Source organism: Azolla caroliniana, unplaced genomic scaffold (assembly GCF_043228905.1).
Source record: "Azolla caroliniana isolate FFs.n. ecotype wild unplaced genomic scaffold, voAzoCaro1.0.p SCAF_9, whole genome shotgun sequence".
In the NCBI taxonomy this organism is placed as follows: domain Eukaryota; kingdom Viridiplantae; phylum Streptophyta; class Polypodiopsida; order Salviniales; family Salviniaceae; genus Azolla; species Azolla caroliniana.
Genome location: NW_028230444.1, coordinates 20,991,975 through 21,015,755, shown reverse-complemented (window position 1 = coordinate 21,015,755; position 23,781 = coordinate 20,991,975). Strand labels below are relative to the sequence as shown.

General features: G+C 37.8%; 4 protein-coding genes across 7 annotated transcripts; 3 read left to right on the top strand and 1 right to left on the bottom strand.

The window, feature by feature from the left end:
- Positions 1-1,645: 1,645 nt before the first annotated feature.
- Positions 1,646-4,752, top strand: LOC147860579 (uncharacterized). Its single transcript, XM_087324925.1, has 3 exons — positions 1,646-2,315; positions 3,299-3,745; positions 4,175-4,752. The coding sequence occupies exons 1-3, from the start codon at positions 1,694-1,696 to the stop codon at positions 4,354-4,356; spliced, it is 1,251 nt and encodes a 416-aa protein (XP_087181051.1). The 5' UTR covers positions 1,646-1,693; the 3' UTR covers positions 4,357-4,752.
- A 3,974-nt stretch (positions 4,753-8,726) lies between these two features.
- On the top strand, positions 8,727-15,658 carry LOC147860578 (P-loop containing nucleoside triphosphate hydrolases superfamily protein). 4 transcript variants are annotated; one of them, XM_087324326.1, is made up of 10 exons: positions 8,727-8,873; positions 10,272-10,984; positions 11,504-11,692; positions 11,781-11,879; positions 12,001-12,127; positions 12,213-12,348; positions 12,435-14,192; positions 14,447-14,901; positions 15,003-15,190; positions 15,391-15,658. In XM_087324326.1, the coding sequence occupies exons 2-8, from the start codon at positions 10,408-10,410 to the stop codon at positions 14,717-14,719; spliced, it is 3,159 nt and encodes a 1,052-aa protein (XP_087180452.1). In that variant the 5' UTR covers positions 8,727-8,873; positions 10,272-10,407; the 3' UTR covers positions 14,720-14,901; positions 15,003-15,190; positions 15,391-15,658. The 4 variants fall into 4 exon arrangements, with proteins under 4 accessions (XP_087180452.1, XP_087180451.1, XP_087180453.1 ...); XM_087324325.1 differs by having other exon boundaries at positions 10,287-10,984; positions 15,003-15,658; XM_087324327.1 differs by having other exon boundaries at positions 14,447-14,890; positions 15,003-15,658.
- An 880-nt stretch (positions 15,659-16,538) lies between these two features.
- LOC147860577 (NC domain-containing protein-like protein) lies at positions 16,539-19,144 on the top strand. The gene is made up of 2 exons (XM_087325036.1): positions 16,539-16,696; positions 18,406-19,144. The coding sequence occupies exons 1-2, from the start codon at positions 16,603-16,605 to the stop codon at positions 19,110-19,112; spliced, it is 801 nt and encodes a 266-aa protein (XP_087181162.1). The 5' UTR covers positions 16,539-16,602; the 3' UTR covers positions 19,113-19,144.
- A 794-nt stretch (positions 19,145-19,938) lies between these two features.
- LOC147860576 (chaperone protein dnaJ-like protein) lies at positions 19,939-20,853 on the bottom strand. Its single transcript, XM_087324168.1, has one exon. It carries the CDS (start codon positions 20,666-20,668, stop codon positions 20,363-20,365), a length of 306 nt encoding a protein of 101 aa, XP_087180294.1. The 5' UTR covers positions 20,669-20,853; the 3' UTR covers positions 19,939-20,362.
- Between the last annotated feature and the right edge of the window lie 2,928 nt (positions 20,854-23,781).

Genomic DNA, 23,781 nt, shown 5'->3' with positions numbered 1-23,781 from the left:
AGGGTGATTGGCAATGGGGCTAATGGTTAGCCTCGTGTTGGAAAGGACCCACTTTCTAACATGCCTCCCCTACGAATGTTCAACAATATTACAAGCTTCATCTTATTTATGAAACCAATCCATGACATATGCATAGCTAGGTATGGTGGGAAGTAGGGGATCGTGAGCCACTTTCCTATGTAGGAAATTAGAGGCGTTTACTACAACATTCAATATTATGAATGCATGCAAGTAAGGCACAACACACATTGTGCGATAAGGAGTTGTTGGCATACTATGAGCTTTTGCATGAGTGGTTTGTGCATACCTTTGTGGGTAGACATTGTCACCCTTTTCTACCACGCAGGAAGAACTCACGTTGTTGCTCCCATGCTAAAGCATATAGCATACTAACCATCACTTAACGACACCCATATCCCCCTTGCGTTCCAACAATGTCATTTTCAATCATTCGGCATGATGAGCTATGGTAGGATGGCAAGCCCTAATGGAAAGATTTGAGCATCGTAACAATGTTATGCCATGTGCAAGGCTCAATCAAGTGGGGAAATATATGTTGGCTATCATGGCAGGCCGCAATTGGCAGATACGAGCATCAAGAGGAGGGGATGACTTTGGTGATAAAAGCACAAGAGGTCCTTTTCTCCTCCAGCGGCACTGTCCACTCCATTCCTCTTAATGACAAATCTCAAGAGGTGTTGGAATTGGTCAGCCCAATAACCCTTTGGATTCTATGGAAACAATGATGCATGCGAGTCTTCTCCAACCAAACCGCACATCCAACAAGGTTACTCCAAGAGATATTGAGTGAAATTGTAGCCACTCTGAAGAGCCAATATGATGGCCTTAAGGGCGGCTCCGAGGGAGTTGAAAGACAATGAATAGCCTTCATCCAACAATGGTCGTCCTCTCCCTTTCTTGAGTCAGTGGGCATCCACATACGATGGAACTATCGCGTCCCTTCAGGGATTTGTACATAATCGTCTCATTTGTAAAATTTTATAACTAATGGAAGGAGTTTTTTTTCGGAAAAAAAAAACAAAAAAAAACAAAAACTCATGTATAAGTAGGGTAATACTCATTCATATATAGGCGAGATTGATGCATGAATGTTAGTATAGGGTAATAATCACTGCCAGAGCCAGATAAATGGCCCCCCGATTCCACTACAAGGAGTGCCCCGAAATAGCAATGTAATATGAGAACAGTGAAAGAAATTTGACCAAAACATTTGAAATTTGAATGACAAGAAGAAGAGAGATTTCAAAAAGGTTAAAAGTAAGTATAAAATGACTGTAAAAATTAGCAAAATTTTTTTTGATTGATATATGCTTTGTTTTGGGGGGGAGGGTTAGCAAGCAAAAAAGAAGAAGTAGAGGCTACTTTTGGAGTTTCTTAGAAGTTGGAGCCCCATTTTGGGTAATGTTTCCAAAAGAAGAAATATCATAGAGAGAGCCTCACTGTTCCTCCTGCCTCTTCTCTTCTAGGGTTTCATTTCCCTCTCTCTCTCTCTCTCTCTCTGTGTCTTTAGGGTTTCCTGAACTTGTAAATTAGGGTTTTTCTTTTTCTTTTTAAGCATCCTGTTATCAGCAGAAGAATTAGGGTTTTTATTGTTTCTTCCTTCCTCCCTCCCTCCCTCCCTCCCTCCCTCGCTTTCTCTCCTTCTCTGTTTCTCCGCTTGCATCGGTCTGAGATGCCATCTCTTTCTGTGGCGGCACTCGAGAGACTGATCATAGAACCTCCTTCATCATCATCGGCATCTTCTTCTTCTTCAGCTTTGCAAAGAGAAGGCGATCCAAGCTCCACCCTACCTTTCTCTTTCTACCCTCCTTTATACACAACTCCTGCAACTCAGCAGCGACCCCCTTCCCCATCGCCGTCGTCCCCTTCTCCGTACGTTTTGAATTTCAAGAGAAGAGCTCCTCAGGTCAATAATGGCCATGGGAACGCTGTGCTTCAGAATCCCGTCTCTGCTGCATCAAGTCAAACTAGAAGCTCAGACAATACGTCAATTGCGCCATCATCGATTAATGAAGGTGGGAAAAGATCAGAAGGAGAGACGAAATCTGTCGAATTGCTTGTAGGCGGGTTGGAAAGTGAGGTTTTTGACATGGAACTGGAGAAGAGAGAGACGTTGGCAGAAGGTATTGCGAACACTTCATCCAAAACAGAAGAAGATAATGATGATGAAATGAGAATGGTTGATCCTAGTTTGAATGGGAAGATTGTTGAAAGTCTTGTACTTCCGGCTGATCCTTCCATTGCCGCAAATGATGATCTTGAATTCTTTGATGCTCCTGACTCGGCCCTTTCTGGTGAGTTTTTTCTACTCAGTTTTTTGGAGTTTCGATTCAGTCTTCTTGATTATTGCAGTTTTAATTAGGTTCTCGTGATGAATTAGATTACTCTGTAGAATTAGCCTTATTTTATTTCGTTTCATGTATTGTTGTAGTTTTAATTATGTTCAGCATCGGATTCATGATGGTTTTGTGTCCGCACGCAATCATATTTCTTTAGTATTGTATTTATTTTTGTTTTAATTGCCTCAACTATTTTGATTAATGGACTCCTATTGATGGATTGTTGTTGGTTTAGCAAGGCTTAAGTTCAGGCTCTTCTGATTAATGAATTGTCTGTTGATTTCTTGTTATTCTTAATTAATTTTGATCAGGTTTAATTTTGACCTTTTGAATTAGATTTAGCCTCAATTATTTTATTAATAGCATCACTCTGTTGATTAATTTTTAGTTGTAGTTCTAATTAGGCCTAGCCTTATCATAGATCAATATTCGGTGTTTATGTTCCTTGTGTTTTAAAGATTAACACTGGCTATATGTAGCTTAAATTCCAAAGATAAATATGGAGTTATTTTTCAAAAGATCAATCGTGGCTTTTTTAACCAAATATCAATTTGGATATATATTGCTTATATTCCAAAGATCCAAAGATCAACTTTTTGTCTATCTTGCTTATAATCCAAAAGATCAATCTGGGGTAGCTGTTTATATTCCAAAGATAAATGTTGAGTTACATTCTTTGGAGTATTATGAAAAATATTTTTTTGTCACTTCCATCTTTCAAGGTGTTATTCTAATGATAATAAACTTCACGATGCGTCAATTCGACAAGCTTTGCCCTTGTCTTAATGCCGGAAGCAGGCTCACTCTTTGCTGTTGAGTTACCTGTAGACCTTTTGGTTCAAAATACGGGCCTTTGTTTGTTTCGCTAACAAATGTTTGATTTGTAACCATCTATTATTGGTGAAGAGGCTGAAAATGATGATGGTATTTCATTTCAGATCCTTCAAGCGAGGATGAAGGTTTAATGACAACAAGCACAAGGCTTGGAAGATCCATAGCCACCCAGTCATGTGGAACAATAAACTTAAGGTTACAAGAAGAGATTACAAGAAGAATCTTTGCGGAAGAATCTTCTGCTCTGCTACAAAAGAGGTTGAATGAGATGGCAAAGAAATGCCCTCATTTTTCATTCTCCAGAGTGTCTGAGGCTTCTTGTTCACACCAGAGCCTGGAGGCTCATCTTTTTGATGAGCTACCTCAAGAGGTTATAGTAGCTCGACTTGTTGGAGGTGCTATAGCACGAGCAGCCATAAGAGCAGAGAAAGAGGAGGAAATGGACACCATCGTAGCGTCCAAAAATCGTGAAATCTCAAGGCTATGGGATAAGTTGCAATACCTTGAGCTTGTCAATCGAGAAATGTTCCAACGAAACCAAGAAATAACAGGTAAAGCAATGGAAAATAGTTCTCTTGATGTTTTAAAATACGCAAAAGCAGTGATATATCTAATATTGTTGTTAAGGGAAGACATCCATAATTTGAAAATTACGGGAATGCCATGTGCTAAATTGTATGTCTGGCTAGAACTTAGGCCTGAGCTAGAGATTAGTATTCGTTGCTGCTGATTGGATTAAATGGATGCTTGATAGAGGGGTTATTAATAGCTTTGTGGGAGTAATTAGTCGTTTGACAAGGTGCTTAATATTTCTCCTCTTGATTCCATGGTTATTGTTTTACTATTATGATACATCAGTGATTTTCAAATTGTTAGTGGTTTTCCAGGGTGCTCATCAAATAATAATGGTATATTGGCATTTTCCAAGTCCTACTGATGTGGTTTTAGTGCTGAGAAAGAAAAACCATTCTTTTTGACAGAGCTCACACAGAGACGGCGAAGAAGAAGACAGGTACGACAAAAATGGGCTGTAGGTTTTTTCTGCTCGGCTTTCTGTATTGGGGCGATTGGATTGGCGTGCTATAAATTCATTCCTTTGGATCAAGCGAGGGCATTAGAATTTAAAACCTCTAATGAAAATATTAGTAAAAATGCCCAATAAGCTGGGCTCTAAATATGAGTTTTAATGAATCGTGGTTTTTGCTGAATTTGTGTGTCAATATACAGCTCAATGACACAGTCATGAGTAGAAGATTCAGAAGGTATATAACATCGTGAGTGAATTTGATGGAGGGATATTTCTGCAATCCACTTGCTAGTAGTGAGAATATGAGTTTTGTTTTCAAAAGAATTTCAATATGATTTATGATACATCACTTGGACACTTGGGCGTTAATATATAATTTAGCACTTTGTGTAAAGTTATATACACAAGGTAAAGCTTTTCCTTGAACTATTATTGAGCTCTGACTCTCTATTGAGGCATGGATACAACTATCAATGTATAAATTTTCTTTGTTTGAATCTTTAATCCAGTGGCTCTCATGCTTTTATACTATTGTCTACTCTCTGATGGGTAGACCCATGTTTCTTATTAGTCACATCTTAATCAAATGGTTCATAAACTTTGTATATCATCATCATCCAAGATTCTCAATAGAACATGAATTTTAATCTATCTGCTATTTGATGTGTTATGCAAAATAGAGGTGCAAGATATTCGTGAGGAATGGTGGTAATAATGCTGGAAAAAGCTCTCTTTTAAGATGGTCATAGAAAGTTTTGAGCATGTGGTATATTTGAATTCATTTGTCTTTACAAGATGATTGACGCTAGTACATTTTGAAGCTAAAAGGAAGCACTATGTGGGCTTCAACAAAAAACACCTTTGGTGAACCAATTGAAGTTAGTTGTCGACCTTATTTCTTTGGACTTTTTGATAAAATGCTAAGGGCCTTACATATATATAGCAAAGGGCTTGGTTATTGAATGGTGTTTGCCACAAAAGTGAACAAACTCATCTAATAGAGGTGGTCCAAAAGTTGAGTCTAGACGATTTTGTGCTAACTAAGGTTCAATCGTGTACAATTACACTCCTTTCTTCTCAAAAAGTGATGTCCCTTACACCCCTTTCTTCTAAAAAAGTGGATGCGCTTTGACGATATTTTGCTACCACAATTTTGAGTGGAAAAAAGTTGTCAGTTTCCTTTTTGCATTGTATACACACATGCATGCAGTTGATAAAATGCATTTCTTTGTGAACAATTGATTGCGGACTAGATCGTGATTGGCCTTTATATTCTATTGGAGAAAATTTTGTCCATTGCTTTCTATATATGCTGAAATGCAAGATTATTTGAACTTAGAAAGAGAGATAGATTGCTGTCCTTTTGACATCCACAAGAGCCCGATAGTGATATATGGGACTAGGCCTAGCCCATGGCGAGGATTAAACATAACACCTTTTTGCATAACTCTTCTTGGAGACATGTTAAACATTGGCCTCCTTATCTTAATTATTTACTTTGGAGCACATCATGATAAAAACAAATCAAATACATTATACCAATCCATTGGGAAGTTAAAGCCTTCTTGTTATAAAAAATGAGTGCTGTCAAGAAAGTTATTACGAGTTACATATAGTATTTATACAAGCTTCAAAAACATGTTGCAAGAAAATGATCTTAAGTGTCAAAATAGAATGAGATGGAATTTAGCTATCAAGCAAACCATTTTACTAAATGTTTTTGAGTGTATATGAACCTTTTTTGAAAAGAAGATTACAAATCTTACATTATTTTAAGGATCACCAAAAATCTTGCCTGGAGCCACATTCAGGACAAAATCTATAGACGGGTTCAAGATAAGAAGCACATGACCAACAACGGCTTGGGGTGACACGTGCTTCAGGAACCGCTTGTTGATGTGTACCATTAATAAGAGTTGGGAAGGGCTCAAAATGAGACGTCCAAACCCAATCCTTACATGTGTCACACATAATTGCAGGGTTTTGCCCGGGCCATCTCCAAAGTGGTAATGAGAAGATTTCCAATACATTGTCATACTTCACAAAAGAGGCATCTTTTCCACATTTCGCACAAGTGGTTGCCTTTGGCACCAACATCTTTGTTTCACTCCTCCTCAATCCACCAACATAAGGTAGCCATAATAGAAGGGGATGAACACTTTCCATTTTGCAAAGATGGGATGAGATTGTTTGCACAATTCTGATGCATAGATGTTTTTATAATACAATGGTATAAGACCAAAGGTTACTATGCAACCCCTCCCCCCCTCTTTATGTACTCTTTAAGTTATCCTTTGTGTTAGCTATACTCTAAATTTGCATAAGATGTTATGCTTTTCTACAACGTTTTCTTAGTTAATTTATTACACTTCATGAACCCTTAGCTAGCTAATAATTTCCTTTGAATAAACTCATTTATTATAATTTAAGCAAAAAAGAGCATAATTTGGCCTCTTAGTCTTTGTGTGTGTGTTTGCTTTCCTAGGTGTATGGATCACGTTTTTTGCTTGACTTTGGGTAATTGAGGTTAATGATAATTGAAGCTCTTGTTGTAGTTAAAAGAGATGACATCGTGAGACACATCAATTAAAGAAAGGAAAAATCACTGACAAAACACTACATGTATGGGAGTTTACCCTATTCCCATTCTGAAATACCCACATCATCATCCTTTTTCATAAAGCTAGTTATCATAGAACTAGTGCAATTGCATGGTTGCTAAAAGACTGTTTGGAGGGGAAATTTTGTGTAGTAAAGGTTGTTTGCTTATGCTAATTTACCTGATTGCCTTTCATGAAAAAGGAGTGGTAATCTAGGGTCCATTTCAAATATTGGCCTATATTGGTGTATTGGAGAGTTTCCCACCAAGGATTGATGATTTCATAAGCACTTGATCAATTGATTTGTTGAGCATTAGCAAGTGATTAATCATACAACGAAGCAACGAATTTGAAGATAAATGATACCATCATAAGAATGGCCTTTTCATCAATATCGCAACGCTTATAAAAATCTCGCAATGATTTTAGAGGTAAGCATGAGTGAGATTAAACTACCACATGGTAAGCAAAATAAAACACAACGTATATTTACTAACTTGCATGAATCCCTCTTGGTTTTGATTTGGGAGTATTCAATAGCAATCACATTTTTAGCTATATTGGTTGATACCTTCAAAATTTGCATCCACCCTCAAGTGCTTGGGACTGATTCCAGGTCAACCACATGCGATGTTTTAATATGCTTATTTATATGTATGAGAAATTCACGGTGTTTATTTGCAAATTTACATGCATGTGTTTGGTATGGTAAACATGCTAAGAGAGTATAACTCATCGGTAGATCCGTGATCCCAACCTTATCCTAAGAGTTTCCGATTCGATCAAGTTTAATTAAACTTAAGGGATGAAGGAGGCTAGATTAGCTAGACAAGCCTCGATTGAGAGTGTTTATTTACAAAATTACATGCATGTGTTTGGTATGGTAAACATACTAAGAGAGTACAACTCATCAGTAGATCCGTGATCCCAACCTTATCCTAAGAGTTTCCGATTCAATCAAGTTGAATTACACCTAAGGGATGAAGGAGGCTAGATTAGCTAGACTCTCCTTGATTTAGAGTGTTTATTTGCAAAATTACATGCATGTGTTTGATTATGGTAAACACACTAAGAGAGTACAAACTCATCGGTAGATCCGTGATCCCAACCTTATCCCAAGAGTTTCTGATTCGATCAAGTTGAATTAAACCTAAGGGATGAAGGATGCTAGATTAGCTAGATGAGCCTTGCTTTAGAGTAGTGTTTGTGACAAGAGAAGGGCTTATTGGAGTATAAAAGAGATACAAGGTTTGTAGATAACCCTACAATAAGTTCAAAATGAGTTCCAAACAAACCAAGTTATCGGCACAATCCTTCCATGAAACTATTTTAAATGACCTGACTTTTCTTTACTCCTTAAGCATTTGATTAACAATCTCGTAATCACCTCAAAAATTAAAAGTGAACACATAAGAATCTTGTTAATTTCAGGGTTTAATTGCTTACCTCCACATGGTTAGAAAGTGGGTTCTGCACGAGTGATAGAATTAGAAGTTGGATGAGATAATTAAGCTTTCAATGTGAAAGCGATGACGCATTAATTAGGAGAATCATGAGATTAATATGCTTATATGCATAATCCAATTTGGGCACCATTCTCACATCAATCAAGAGAGAGCAAGAAACAATTTTGGCCTGTCATTTGTCCATATTGTGAAGATGGGGGACTAAGTACCACGATTAGGTAGATGCGGACATAATTATAGTGATTATGTGTATGCAGAACTAATTCTAATGCCTAATTATGGTGATTAGGTGGATGCGAAAATAATTATGGTGATTAGGCATATTGTGGGAATTAATCGAATCATTAATTAAGATAATTAAGAGGCCAATTAGGAAATGTACATACATTTTCTCACTTTTTATTTTGTGTAAAGAGGAGAGAGTAATTTTATTTTATTGACCTTCTTCTTCATCATTAAAAACAAGCTATCTTTCCTCTTTAATCTCTGCTAAACCCTAATCCGCCATATCCACACATAGCAGTAAAAATGCCTCTTGCTGTTGCCGTTGAACCTTCGGTTCCGTCTCTCTCCTACTCTCTACCAGGTTTTTCTTCTGCTTCTGCTCTCTGTCTCTCAATTATATGTTTCCGGTTCCGTATTTCTTCTTCTTCCCATTTAGGCTCAGTTTCTGAAGCAACAATGATCACATTCTCCATCTCTGCAAATGAGATTCTTTTGAACTTATGGAAAATAAAGATTTTTGCACACATCTATTATCTTAGATTGCAGAGGGAAAAAAACTAGTTTTGCTACGTAATGATTTTAGATCATAAAGATCTTTGTATCCTTCTATCAATCTATCTTACCTGATATTACTAGTGTAGCCATCATATTCTTGTTTAGTATAAAAGACATAGTAGGAATGATCTTGGATCATGTATATCTTTGTAAGTTACGTACTCCTGTCAATGAATCTCTAAATAAGCAGACAACGTTTTGACCGTTAAAAAAAAAGTAAAATCATAACAATATCGGTCCCGAGTTTAATGGCATAACAGATATTATGGTTCTTTATGCTCAGAAATGATCAATGCGCCTTGCATAATTATAAGAACCCCCTTAAATGTTTGAAAGCACCACAATAGTTTGTTTCTCCTTAAAAATAAACCATCCATAGTGCGAAGGGAAAGATCAGGGTAATGTGAAGGCTTGGATATAGGTTTTAACAGAAGAACCCAAGAAGAATAGGGTTTGATCTGAAAAATGGGGTATTAGGAAAGTATAAGATCCTGGTGGTTCCACAATGAGTAAAGATACTTGAGATGGGTTTACAAGCATGATTGCATAAGTATCATGTTTAGGACGAGTTACCAGAAAATAATAAGGTCACGGTGGTTCTACAAGTGGTAAAGATTCTTGAGATGACTTATAAGCATGAAGTACATAACGACTATGTTTGGGATGAGTGGGACAGGAATCCACGTGAATGTGAATCTCCATGTGGGGTTTGTTATGGGCAATGCCAAACAATGTTTTCATTCACCAAACGAATCTGGACTGCAGTTAGGGGGATCTTGAAAATGGGAAAATGGTCCATTTTCATCATTCTTAGAAGTGACACACTCACTTGGATACAGGCAATACGAGTTGAATTCAAAGGAAGAACTGGGTTACTGAAAAAGCATATATTTTTGATGCAATGTTTAATATGCTGAATAAAACTAGCTTATAATGGCATCTGAAAGCAATCAATACTCTCAAATCTTTCATCATATGTTGAGATGAAACATAAGATGCAAACAAATGGCCATTGAAGTGATGGGTCTGTGTAGCCTGAAAGTTACTGCTGCCTTTTCTTTTAATTGTTTTCCTAAACTTGTTAAGTACCTTTAGCCTGAAGGTTACTAGTGTGGTTTCTTTTAGAAGTGTTTTTCTAACCTTGTTAAGTACCAATAACAATGTTGGCAATAAGATTTACCAAATTGATTTATTAATTATCCAGATAACTATGATTCAGGAAGATTTTCTTTAGTGTGGAGGTACGAGGGAAAGCTAATGCTAATGTAAGCAGCCAACTTTCCAGATAGAGAAAAGCCCATACACCAGGAAATAAAGCTTCTTTTGATGGTTCACACCAAATGGATTCTTCAAAAAGCCACCAATCTTCTATTGGGAGCAAATTTTCGACAAACTTAGGGAACAGCGCAAAACTAGACCAAAAAGATGCAATGCTTGGCAAAAAGCGCAGTCGGCAAACCATGTTCCTGGATGTTGATGAGGCTGCGAAACGGGCACCTGTGCCTGAAACTGCTACACCCAAAAGTTCCTTAAGAGGTTTCAGAGATACATGCAAAAAGTCAGCTCCAATTGATCCTAATATCAAGGATACAGTGAATTCCAATACCTCTGATGATACCATTAATGGGTCAATAGTCATTGCAAACATATCAGAAACGAAATCTAATGCATTTCCACCATCAGATGTTGGTTCTACTCATGATTCATTCCCATCACAGAATAGTTGGAAACACGATGGAGAAATTAAAGCAAAAGACTGTCAACTCGTTAAACCACCTGTGGTAAAGTACACTGCAGCCAAGATGACAGGAAAGAGAAACCCAATCAATTTCGGGAAAAATGCGGAAAATTCTCAAAATTCTTCAATAGAGCGCTTGCACAGGGAGGCCACTTCCGACAAACTATGGAAGCCAGATGGTTAGTACAAAGAAGGATCCTGTGTGTATTCCTTGAGAGTATGATAATTTTATAAGGTTATGGTTCAGTTACATCCCCTAATATTGATGATACTTCATAAATGGGACAGTTGGCATGGAAATCTCTGAAATTTTGCATGTTTTCAGGCCATGGGTGTAGATTAAAAGATGACAGTATCAGTTGGAGTATTCGTCTGGACTTCTCTATGCATTTACTGTTTAGAATCTCTTTAATCAATTATTGTTTTGTTTATTCGAAATTTGAATGCTACTATTATTAGATAATTTATCTGTTCACCTTGAGATAATTGATATATCTACCTCTAAATGAGAATAAAGGCTGCTCATGCTTGCCCCTTTGTTGAACACTTTGTGTTGAATATGATAATTTCAATAGTATTTGAAGTAGATCCTGAATGTTATGTAATTCCTCTCAGATAAAACTCAGTTTAATAGCTGAAAGTGGGTTTGAAATTTTTGCTCCATTTTTATTCAATGTTTATTTCTGTACTTTATGTAGGTGATACTGAACTTCAATGTGTTCCTGGTAGTTTTGGCTCAGTGCAACAGTATGTGAATGTGTTCGAGCCCCTCCTTTTTGAAGAATGTCGGGCACAATTGCATAGCACGTGGGAAGAATTGTGTGATGGAGTCACTAAGGATCCACATATTGAAGTTTGTGTAAAAAGTGTTAAAAGGCGTGAAAGAGGTACACATTTTCTATTCTTCTGTTTTAAATGGTCTGTATAGTACTCAATGAAAATATTAAGATTGTTTGTTTTCCTTGTTTGTTTAAGGATGGTATGATTTGGTTCTACTTCCTGGAAATTGCCAAACTAAATTATGGTTTAAGGAGGGTGAAGTTGCAGTAATATCTACTTCAAAGCCTGGGTCAGGTAACAACCTTTGGTTTAGAATTAACTTGTAGTTCTTGAAAGCTGTGCTACTTAAAAAGCCACCTATAGTTTTCCATGCATAATCTTAGAATTATGCCTTTCATTATTATTATTTTATCAGGCATTAGGATGAGGCCAACCAATGGTTCAGATGTTTCAAGTCGTACAGCTGGCATTATTCGGCGCTATGTACCAATTGATACTCGAGATCCACATGGAGCTATACTTCGCTTCTATGTGGGTGAAAGGTATGTATGCATGATGATTTTTTTTAGATCTAGAAAGGTTATGGCCTGATTCACAATTTAGTCATACAAAGTGTTTGTGTACCAGCCAAATGAGTGAAGAAGCAATCATTAGGAAATTTCAAACCAAGGGTATTATGTGGTACTTGACTGTACTCGGCTCTCTTGCAACAAGCCAGCGTGAATATGTAGCTTTGCATGGCTTCCATAAACTACAACAGCAGGTTAATGATTGCGTATTTGTTGCCATTTCAACATGCTGCCCTGTTTATCATTGCCTGCAGCTGAAGTTTCACTGTATAATTTGCAGATGGTTAAAGCTATTCTAAACCCTAAACCAGAATTTTTTCCTTGCTATGAGGAAGGACCTCCAGCTATGCCTGAGTGTATTACAGAGCCCTTTCTTCAACATCTTCATATGACTTTTAATAATCCACAGCTTAGTGCCATTAAATGGGCAGCAATGCATACTGCATCAGCTTCGTGCAATATTAGTACATCTAAGCAACCATATGTTTCATGGCCTTTTACCCTTGTTCAAGGTCCTCCTGGCACCGGTAAAACACATACAGTTTGGGGAATGCTTAATGTAATACATCTTGTGCAGTATCAGAGGTATTACGCCGCATTATTGAAAAAGCTGGCACCAGATACTCTTAGATCAGAAGTTGAGAATAGCTCGCCTCATGAAGGAGGTTTTGATGAAGTTTTACAGAATATGGATCGTAGCTTTGGAAGGATTCTACCAAAGTTGTGTCCAAAACCTAGAATGCTAGTCTGTGCCCCCTCTAATGCTGCAACTGATGAACTCCTGACAAGGGTATTAGACAGAGGTTTTATTGATGGAGAGATGAGAGTATATCGACCTGATGTTGCTCGAGTTGGCGTTGATACTCAAAATAGGGCTTCCCAAGCCGTGTCTGTTGAACGGAGGTCAGATAACCTTTTAGCGATGTCTAGAGATGATGTCTTGGGTTGGCTGCAACAACTTCGTGCAAGAGAATTATTTTTGGCTCATCAAATTTCAACTTTGCAGCAGGAATTGACTGTTGCAGCAGCTGCAGCCCATACTCTGGGTTCAGTGGGTGTAGATCCAGATGTTCTCACTGCTCGAGATCAAACACGTGATACAAAAATGCAGCAAGTAGCAGCCATTGTAGAAGAAAGGGACAAAGTTATGGTTGAAATGTCACGATTGTATATTGTAGAAAGTCATTTCCGAAGAGGTTTCTCTCTGGAAGACGCTCGTACAAAATTAGAAGCAAGTTTTGCAAATGAAGCTGAAATTGTGTTTACAACCATTTCAAGTAGTGGTCGTCGTCTATTCAACCAGCTCACTCATGGTTTTGACATGGTTGTAATTGATGAGGCGGCCCAAGCAACTGAAGCAGCAATTTTACCACCGTTGAGTTTGGGTGCTACACGATGTGTTTTAATAGGTGATCCTCGACAGTTGCCTGCAACGGTCATCAGCCATGCTGCCCATAACTTACAGTACAGTCGGAGTCTGTTTGAACGATTTCAGCAAGGTGGCTGCCCAACGATACTTCTGTCGGTTCAATATCGGATGCATCCTCAGATTAGGGATTTTCCTTCAAGGTATTTTTACCAAGGCCGCCTCATGGATAGTGAGAATGTGGCATCTCTACCAGATGAGTCTTATCATCGAGATGCTCTTTTGAGGCCATATATTTTTTATGATGTAAGTCATGGAAAGGAGTCACAAAACGGGAATTCTGTGTCTTACCAGAATGTCAATGAAGCCCATTTCGCAGCCCAATTATATGAATATTTGCAGAGCTTCATAAAGTCGGCAAGGATTGATGAAGTGTCAGTGGGTGTCATCACTCCTTACAAATTGCAACTCAGGTGTTTGCATCAGGAATTTGGATCTATTCTTGGGTCTCATGCTGATAAGGTATATATAAACACAGTTGATGCATTTCAAGGGCAGGAAAGAGATGTCATCATAATGTCATGTGTACGGGCATCAGACCATGGAGTAGGTTTTGTTGCAGATATTCGAAGAATGAATGTTGCACTAACAAGAGCGCGTCGGTGCCTTTGGGTATACCTCTTTATCTTGTCATTCTTAGTGCTCATTTTTATCAAACATTAATGATATTCTAAATGTAGATTTCTCTTATAATGTTGAATGTGGATGGCCATAGTTCCGTGGATCTTCTCTTTCTGGCATTGAATTTCCTCTTATTTCCTTAATTTTGAACCTTGCCTGCAAAACTCTGAGGTCAATTCCTTGAGAAGCCGATAATTAGCCTGTTCTTATTTGCTGATGCATTGCCATATTTATCCTTCTCACAGGTTATAGGCAATGCTGCAGCGCTTATGCAGTCAGAGGATTGGGCTGCCCTAATTGGGGATGCAAAAGAAAGAGGTTGTTTTGTGACCATGAACTCTTCACATGTGAAAAATCTTCTTGCTTCACAGAATATAAATCGTGCACTTCCTTCAACTAAAGATTCTGGGCTACTGCGAGACTCCAAACCAGCTAGCCAAATGAAAAAAATTAATGAAATGAATATGCATTTTGATAAACTAAACAACAATTCGAAGGATGCAAAAAGTAGCCTTTAGAGTCAACTAAAAACTGAAGTGGATCAGAAGTATTTGGATGATACCAAGGATAATGGCGGCTTTGACAGGTCTTTCTAACCCTGTCTCTGTGAAGATGCAACAGATGATACTTGAAAACGTTCCGAGCACCAGTAGTAGTATAATGAAACTTGTAAATAAGCATTAAGAAAGGTATTTGGAAGGTAAGATCTCAAAATGGTCAATGTAACAAATCTGTTCAAATTTCCCACTCTCATAATGCCTTCAATTTGGCCTTAAAACGTTCCGTCGCATTTTGTGACAGATAAAATGTGACCTGGTGGATGTATTTCTGGAGTTATCCTTAGTATGATAGTAGTTATGAGCAGGACGCAATGGTCACCAACTCCTCAACATTGCATCTTTATGCTATCAAAGTTTCTGTTGTCTGTTAGCGAGTGAAAGCAAGAGTCATCAATTCTTTAGGGAAAGCGTTGGGTCGAAGGTACCATGGTAACCAGACCTGCCTGGCATCATCAGTATATGGTTACTTTTTTGCAGTGCAAATCCTATTATTTATGCAATTGCAGAGCTATTTTTCATTTTTTGCCTACCGTTTTGGTCTGGTATTTGGGCTACACATGATGTAAATATTTGAGGATGTTGGAATAGAAAATGGGTTATCACCTGATTTGTACAGGTTTTATTCACAGGGGAGTTCCTTACAGTGCACAGTCGAAGTTAGAATTGTACATTCTATTAACAGGAGGTTGTTTTGCGAAAAGCCATTTTGATGGGCTGAATAAGCTGCAATAGTACTGAAAATCTAGTGATTTCCATTGTCACGGTACCCAGATATCATTGAAGTATCATTATTATTCAGACGTGGTTAAGCTTTGCTTCTCTATGCTCTAATGCTGAAATTTGTGAAGTTCATATGATTTCACAAAGATTTAATAAAAGACCCATGTTTTAAGATGAGCTTGGTTAGGCTTGTGGATGTCTTGATTGATCAAAATTCTGCAATATAATGCTTGATTTGTACTAACTTTGACAATTTCTACACCATACTTTGGAGGATCAGTTCATTAGATATAACCAGTAATTAGAACTCATTTTTAAATTATGCCTCATACTTAAATATGGATGATGCATAACATTTGCTTAATGTTACTGTTCATATAAGCTGTTGCCCCTAACTTTCAACTTACAATCAAAAGTTGCCATGTTAATCAACGGCTTCTTCCATCTGTTGTGAACATGATCTAAGGTCACATTAGCAACGTAATATCAACAACGCTATAGTTAATAGCCTATATCCAGCAAAGGTCCTCAAAAAGTTAAAACCTACTCCATTTTTGGCATGGGCCATGTTTAAAAGATAGGTCTCTAGTTGAGAGGTAAATATTGTTTAGGTTTTGATGTTCTTAAAATTGGTGTGTAAAAACATAGACATATGATCAAGAATCCTAGCAAATTGGCATACATTTGTAACTATATATCAATGCTAAATGTGCTGATGCCCACTGTGTGTCCATGCTCACCCCTAAGGACATCTTGGAATGGCCTACTTGATGCTTTTGCTCGCCATAGCTTGGGAGTGGGTATGTAGTTGGTTATAGAGAGATATAGCCAGAGCGAGCCATTGTAAAATCAAGTGAAGAGGAGGTTTCAAAATGCTCCCGATAACAATCAAATTCAAAGTGATGAGGAGGGGCGATAATAGCTCCTCCACCGACGGATTGATGAGGCCTTGCATGATGTTGTGATTATCGACTACCGAGTTGCTTGCTTGCGCTCTCTCGGAAGAATTAGGCCTAGTGTGAAACCAAATCGCCCTCAGGAAAAAAGCTCTGTTTTCCTGCGGATCTCTCTCTCTCTCTCTTCATGGATTTCGTGCGAGCGAGACAGTGAGTGTGTGCTTGATGGGTCTTCTGTCTCATCGCATTTGCAGAGACGAGCTTCGTCCTGGGGATCACATCTACTCATGGCGCGTCGCATACTTGTACGCACATCACGGTCGGTATCTTCCTTCCTTCCTGCTTCCCATCACCAACATTGCAAACTGTCATGTGTTCTTTTTTTCTACCTAGCTTTCGACCTGTTCAAATAGATACACATGCATGAGTATTTGAATGGGTACACATACGCATACGCATATGTGTATGTGTTATGTGTATGTATGTAGTATGTACTGAATCAGTCTTTCATATGAATGGGGATATACATATTCATATATACATATATCTATCCATCCATCCATCCATCCATCCATCCATCCATCCATCCATCCATCCATCCATCTATCTATCTATATATGTATGTATGTATATGTGTGTGTGTGTGTGTGTGTGTGTGAAGTTGTGTTTGGATGTGTGCTTACTTGGTCTTTCCCCTTCAAGCATATTTCCTCTTTCAACTAAGGAATTCTAGCGACATTGCAAGGGCTTTCTTTTCACATATATGTACATAGTGAATCAGACATGGTTTACCATGTTAATGTGATCCATCTTGCATCAAATCCATACATAGATTTTGTGTTTCTTTGTGTACTTTGTGGTTCTCTTGTTAGTGGTATCCATCTTGTTTGATGAAATTAGTTTTCTTCCTTTCCTTTGGAGGAGTCCAGTGATAGTATGACATGTTTGAATATATATGTTTTAAAATGGTCTCTATAGGTCTGTTGTCAAAACTCAAACTTTAATGCACCCTTTAACAATACAATTTCAAGATTCTGGTTTACTGTTAAGTTTTAAGAATAATAATTGCCATCATGTTTCCAATTTCTGTTATTGCTTGAACCTTGGTGAAATACCTGGATTACCTAAAGGAGAATTGTTTACACTACCTCGTCAGTACCATAGTTAAGGAACTAGTATATGTTTAGAATGCGTTTTAGAATACGAGGTATTCTACATGTATTCTGCGTTTTAGAACTGCTATTTAAAAATGGCTTATGTATTCTACGTATTTAACAGAATATTTAACGTTTTCCAAAAAACTATAAAAAATAAATTAAATTAAATTGTTGTAAAAAAACTTCAAATTTTAATAAGGAAAAATAAACTTATTCTACATATTCTACATATTCTATGCGTATTCTACATATTCTACAAGTATTCTACATATCTAATGCATTTTATCTGTACAATACATATTCTAAGTATTTAAGGAAAGGGTAGATGTATTTTACATGCATTGTATGCTAAGTATTCTACAGCAATTGTCAGTACTGATATGGGTGATATGTATTTAGTATGCTTTGATTTCTAGTAGTAATGTCTAAGTCACTGCAAGTGGCAAGTCATCATAACAAAAGTTACGGTTCTACCTTTGAATCATTTTCACATAATCTGCTCTCAAGTCGACTTAAAAACCTAAGGAACCCCCCTAAAGACTCTATTCCAGGTCTTCAATAATCCACATAGGAATGAACTTCAATTCTTGTATGTGATGAAAGTTTTATTTTAAAAAATTGTCTGAAGATTGAAAGGATACGAGATTGAATATGATTTCAGCATGAATCATGTCCAGAATTGGACCTAGTTCATGGTCTCATGCTTGAGGTATATAGGTAATGTTTCCAGTGCAAAGGAAGCAATATAAGGAAATAGTGAACCACATGCACTTCATAGTAATACAAGGCTGGTGTTTCTAATTTTACGTTTTAATACATGCGTTGCTAATTGCAAACGTGTTTTTGGGTTTCTTTCAACTTTGTTTTTCAGGTATTTATATTGGTTCTGAGTCAGTGATCCATTTTACTAGAGGACAAGATGAAGAAACAGGAACAGGCACAAGTCTCGATAAGTTGTTAGGAAGCTCCTTGCCTCCATCGAGAAACAAAACACCATGCCAAAAGTGTGGCACAAACAATGAAAAAAGTGGAGTTGTTTTGTCATGCTTGGATTGTTTCCTTTGTGGATGTCCACTGTATCGGTTTCAATATCAAGAAAATACCTTAACCTTTCTTGCTAAAATCCGTGGAGGAACTGGTACACTAGCAAATTCAGATCCACATGACATAGTTCTCCACAGAGCAAGGTATATTCATGTCAATGGATTTGGGTGCTACAATATCTTTCACAACAATTGTGAGGATTTTGCAATTTACTGTAAGACGGGTCTTTTAGTCATGGAGAAGACTGCAATTGGAAGAAGTGGTCAAGCGGCCTCAATTCTGGGGGCACCCTTTGCTGCTGTGTGCTCTTCTCCACTAAGTTTTTTGATGACACAATCATGGGGTTTATTGGCTGTAAGCGCTGCAGTTTATTGTGTGAGTAGATATGCTGCTGATATTGGTGTTAGGAAAGATGTCATCCAGATTTCTGTTGAAGATCTAGTTGTAAGACTCAGTTCAGTCCCAAATGACAATATGGATGATTCAGAAACAAAAAACAGCCAAACTGAGGATTACAAAGAAAAAGAAACATGATTGAGTTGATGTCTTTGTAGATATTTTGGCTTCATGATTGGAAAGAACAAAAAACATTATTGAGAGAGGATAAACTCTTAGAACTTGGTACATAAAGAATTAAACATCCATCACATATGGTTTCAGAATGACATAATAATAATAATAATTGCTATTTGTTCTTGCTCTGCAGCATGTTGTTCAAGACATCCTTGCACATGAACATAGTATTCAGCATTATTAACAACATGCTACTTGGCATGCATGCATTATTAATCGAATATGATTTATTGCTGCATCACAATGAACAATATGTACAAGCTTTTGATAACTAACATGTTCGATTGGTATTTACAACATGATTTAAATTTCTGTCGTGAACTTTACTTTGTAAAGTGAACTATGCTTAATTTCTGGTATTTACTTTGTAATGTGAACTATGCTTAATTTCTTGATAACGAGCATGGTGTTGTGGTGAGGACTAATTGATTAAATTTACTATAACTAACATGTGCAACCATGACATGAGAACTTACGCAATCTTGCGTAGTAGACTAATACAACCATGAGACATTGCCTTAAACAGAGTACCTTATAAGGTCTTTAATTCATACCACTGACATGGATATTATTACTCACATCACATCAACCATGAGACATGTATTGAATTAAATGAAGACAGAATCACAAGAAAGAGCAGTTCCATTACACTGATCATTCATATACAAATATTAAACTTGGTGTACATCTGGTGGTAAATACCATGGCAAACACTGCCAACTATAAAAGGCAGAGCTCCAATCAACATTGATTTTGAAGGAAAAGAATACCTCTAAGGGGTCCCAAATGATCAGGAAATTTTGATTTCCCTCCATCCGTAAGTGGTATATACACAGGGGGTAGCGCCTTCAGGTGCCAAAGTATAATACATATATAATCTTTTTCCATTCATGGAAAAAAAACTATACAAATACCACCTGCTACATGATGGATCATTTGTTTGCCACTGACAGAAACTACACAAAAAAAAAAACACCAGCGTCCATAGCCGCTACTACTTAAAATTCAGCATCCAGTAAAGTACATATATATGATCTTGTTTTGCATGGTCTCCAGTTAAGCCCATGTGATCGAAACAGAAACCCCAGAAAACAACATACAAAAGAGCAATGATAAATCTCCGAAAGCCTACAATACATAGACCCGCGATCTATCTCCAAATAAGTCCACTATGTATGTATTAGATCAATTGGTAAAAACTCCATAGCCCACTATTTATAGCTCTTAATGGTGACGGGGATGGGGCGGCCAGTTCCTGATCCACCACAACTGTTGCACATGGCCTTACCTGTGCCGGCACAGGTATTGCAACCGACATCGCCATCAGACCAGCGGGAGCAGAGGCAGGGAACTCGTCGAGATCCATTACAAGTAGGGCAAGGGGGTTTCATGGAGAAACTGGAGGAAGAAGACGGTGCCGATTTCACTTCCCCATCGAGAAGGGATTTGGCCATGATTGCGCCGATGACCACACCGATGCCTGAAGCCACTTGGGAGAGGAGGATCGGAGGAGACATTGGATGGTTTCACCAAAAAAACAAAAACAAAAACACAGAGGGGTTTGTTAAAATCTTCTGTGATTGTGGGGATTATGGAGTTAGGGTAAAACAAAAAAAGAAGGAAAAGAAGTGGAGAGGGGGGGGATTATGGATCTATGTGTATGTGTATGTGGGAATTAAGGAAGGAAAGGAGAGTGGAATGGTTTCTCTGCCTCAGAGATAAAGAAGCAGAAGCAGAAGAAGAAGAAGAAGAAGAAGAAGAAAGAAAGAGACAGAGAGAGACAGAGTGTGTGTGTCGTGTGATGAGGGTAAGTCGGAATGTGGTCCGAACACGTGGTCTGCGTCTCTCCCACTCTCTCTCTCTTTCTCTCTCTCTTTGTTCTCTCTGTTCTCTCTCTCTCTCTCTCTCTCTCTCCTACTCTGTTTCTCTGTCTGTTTCTCTCTCCTACTCTGTTCCTCTCTCTTCTCTCTCTCTCTCTCTCTCTCTCTCCTACTCTGTTTCTCTGTCTGTTTCTCTCTCCTACTCTGTTCCTCTCTCTTCTCTCTCTCTCTCTCTCTCTCTCTCTCTCTCTCCTACTCTGTTTCTCTGTCTGTTTCTCTCTCCTACTCTGTTCCTCTCTCTTCTCTCTCTCTCTCTCTCCTACTCTGTTTCTCTGTCTGTTTCTCTCTCCTACTCTGTTCCTCTCTCTTCTCTCTCTCTCTCTCTCTCTCCTACTCTGTTTCTCTGTCTGTTTCTCTCTCCTACTCTGTTCCTCTCTCTTCTCTCTCTCTCTCTCTCTCTTTCTGTGCAGACAAAGTCTCTTTTCTTTTAAGCCATGTATGTTATGTTATGTATGTATGTTATGTATGTATGTATGTATGTATGTTATGTAATGTATATTATAATTTATTATCATGAAGAGAAAATATCAAGAAGAAACAGAAGAGAAGCCCACATGAAAAAGTAGAAAAGAAGACAAAAACTAGTTATCCATGGAAATTACCCATCGGATTTTCTTTTTGAAACTCTCTCAGAGGCCAATGTGTGTGTGTGTGTGTGCGCGCGCGCGCCCGATCCGAAGGCCAATTTGTGTGTGTGCTCCGAAGCAAACTCGGTAGGGTGCTTTACCAAGAGAGATTGGCAAATAAAGAAGGAAAAACGAAGAAGCCCAATCGTTGTCTGCCTGAGTGTTGAGTCTTGAGGTTTTGCTCGTACCTAGCCCGAATAGAACACACGCAGGTTGTCAGTCCTGTTGATAGCCTGTTGCCATGCCGGTTTGGAATTGCATCAACTTGTGCTTTTTTTGTGTCGCTTGTCAGTAGCTTGATCCTAAGAGTGTGAATGCATAGGGATCACACACACGCACACATGCACGCTTGTTAGTAGCCCCGATCCCAAGAGTGTGAATGCATAGTAGGAACATAGACACAAACACATCAAGCTATCCTTTGTTGATATGATGCTATGCTGCTTGGAATCACATCAACCCCGTGCTTTTTTTTGCAAACGAGGGCACATTCTAGTTTCTCTCGTTTCACTTGTTGCAAGCTCAACCCCAAGAATGTGAATGTGTGTTTCGTCAATAAACCATTTTGCTCATATAAACTCATCTTTCTTTCTTTCGCTCTTTCGCCATCTATGTTTGATGTTCTTCCATGGTTTTATTTTTTCGTCAGATCGATGGGCTTTTCTCGATATTGATCTTTGCATGGTAGTAATTTGAACAACTATTGCACCAATATGGTGTTTATAGGAGTCCTTTGTTTTAGTAGATTTAGTGACGCAATGTTTTTTATCTTATATTTTTTGTCTATGTTGTCGTCATTGTTTGTGTAAGGTAGTCTCGAGATGATATCGGAAGGAGTGAGATAGAAGGAAATCCACACGAGAAGAGATGGTGTTGGTTTGTCTAACAAAAAATAAAGAAATAAAGAAATAGGAGGCTAATTTTGACTCATGTGGATTTAGCATTCTAGCACGGAAAATGATACACATAGATGAATAAATGGCTTTTTTCTTAGTCCACACGTTCATCCCTTCCTAAGATCTTTATTGGCTTCGCAATCATTCTAAGTTTCCCTTTTCCGTTTACGTCTTCTTTTCATTTCAAAACGTCAAAGGCTTTACTAGAGATTCCATGAGTTTCGTATGTTCGTGACCTAGAGTGGAAACTTTGTTTTTTAATGACTTGTGATAAAATTAAATCCAATGATTTTGCAAGGCTAGTAAATTTTTGGGAGTAATAATGTTTACCAACCAAAAATTTGTAAACATTCCTAATTAGATTAGTCCCATATGTCTAAATCATCAATCATAAATCAAAGTGTTTGTTCAAGTGCTTAGAAAAGAGTCCTACTATTGTCAAATCACATAAGCACATTAAACATAATAACCAAAAATTGTGGCACATGGTAAACAACATGCTATTGTATATATACGGTGACATAACATTCAACTCTTTTGTCTGTGTAGTATACATGGTCTTACTAAAGTTCTAATATTAGTAACAAAGTTGTGCGGAGGTAGGGTCAAGCTAATATTCTAACAACTTGTGAGCGTAATAGTATAAGCCTCCCTCCCAAAGAGTAACAGAGCAAGGTAGCGTCAAGCTAATATTCTGACTCGTAACTTACTAGCTGAGCCGGGATGAAAGTCATGTTAGAAATATTGAGAATCGATTAGATAGGTACATAGAGTTACAACCATAGAGATGGATACATATATGAAAACAAAACTTCTATTACATATGAGAGTAGCTCACAATGGTAGTTCACCCATGTGCTCACACCTTCGAGCTTAGATGGGATTTGGACCAGCTCACTACAAAATTAGTGGGGATTGATGATCAATACACCACTGTGTAAGAGAGTGGATTATATTCTTTGTTTGGTCTGAGTGTAACATAAAATGTGTATGTCAGTTGATAGTAGTGGAGATATTCCTTTTCTGTCAACAGACTTGTCATTTAATATGACCCAACTCTCTAGATACAAGCTAGTGCTATATAGTACTTATCTTGAAGTCAATGGCACATACTTCAAGACTAAGTACATTTTAACTTGCCCACAAAATTTTCTAATTGACTTGATTAACCAATCATATTACCTATTTTGGTCTTTCCTAAATCCATTGTGTCCTACACATCTACGGT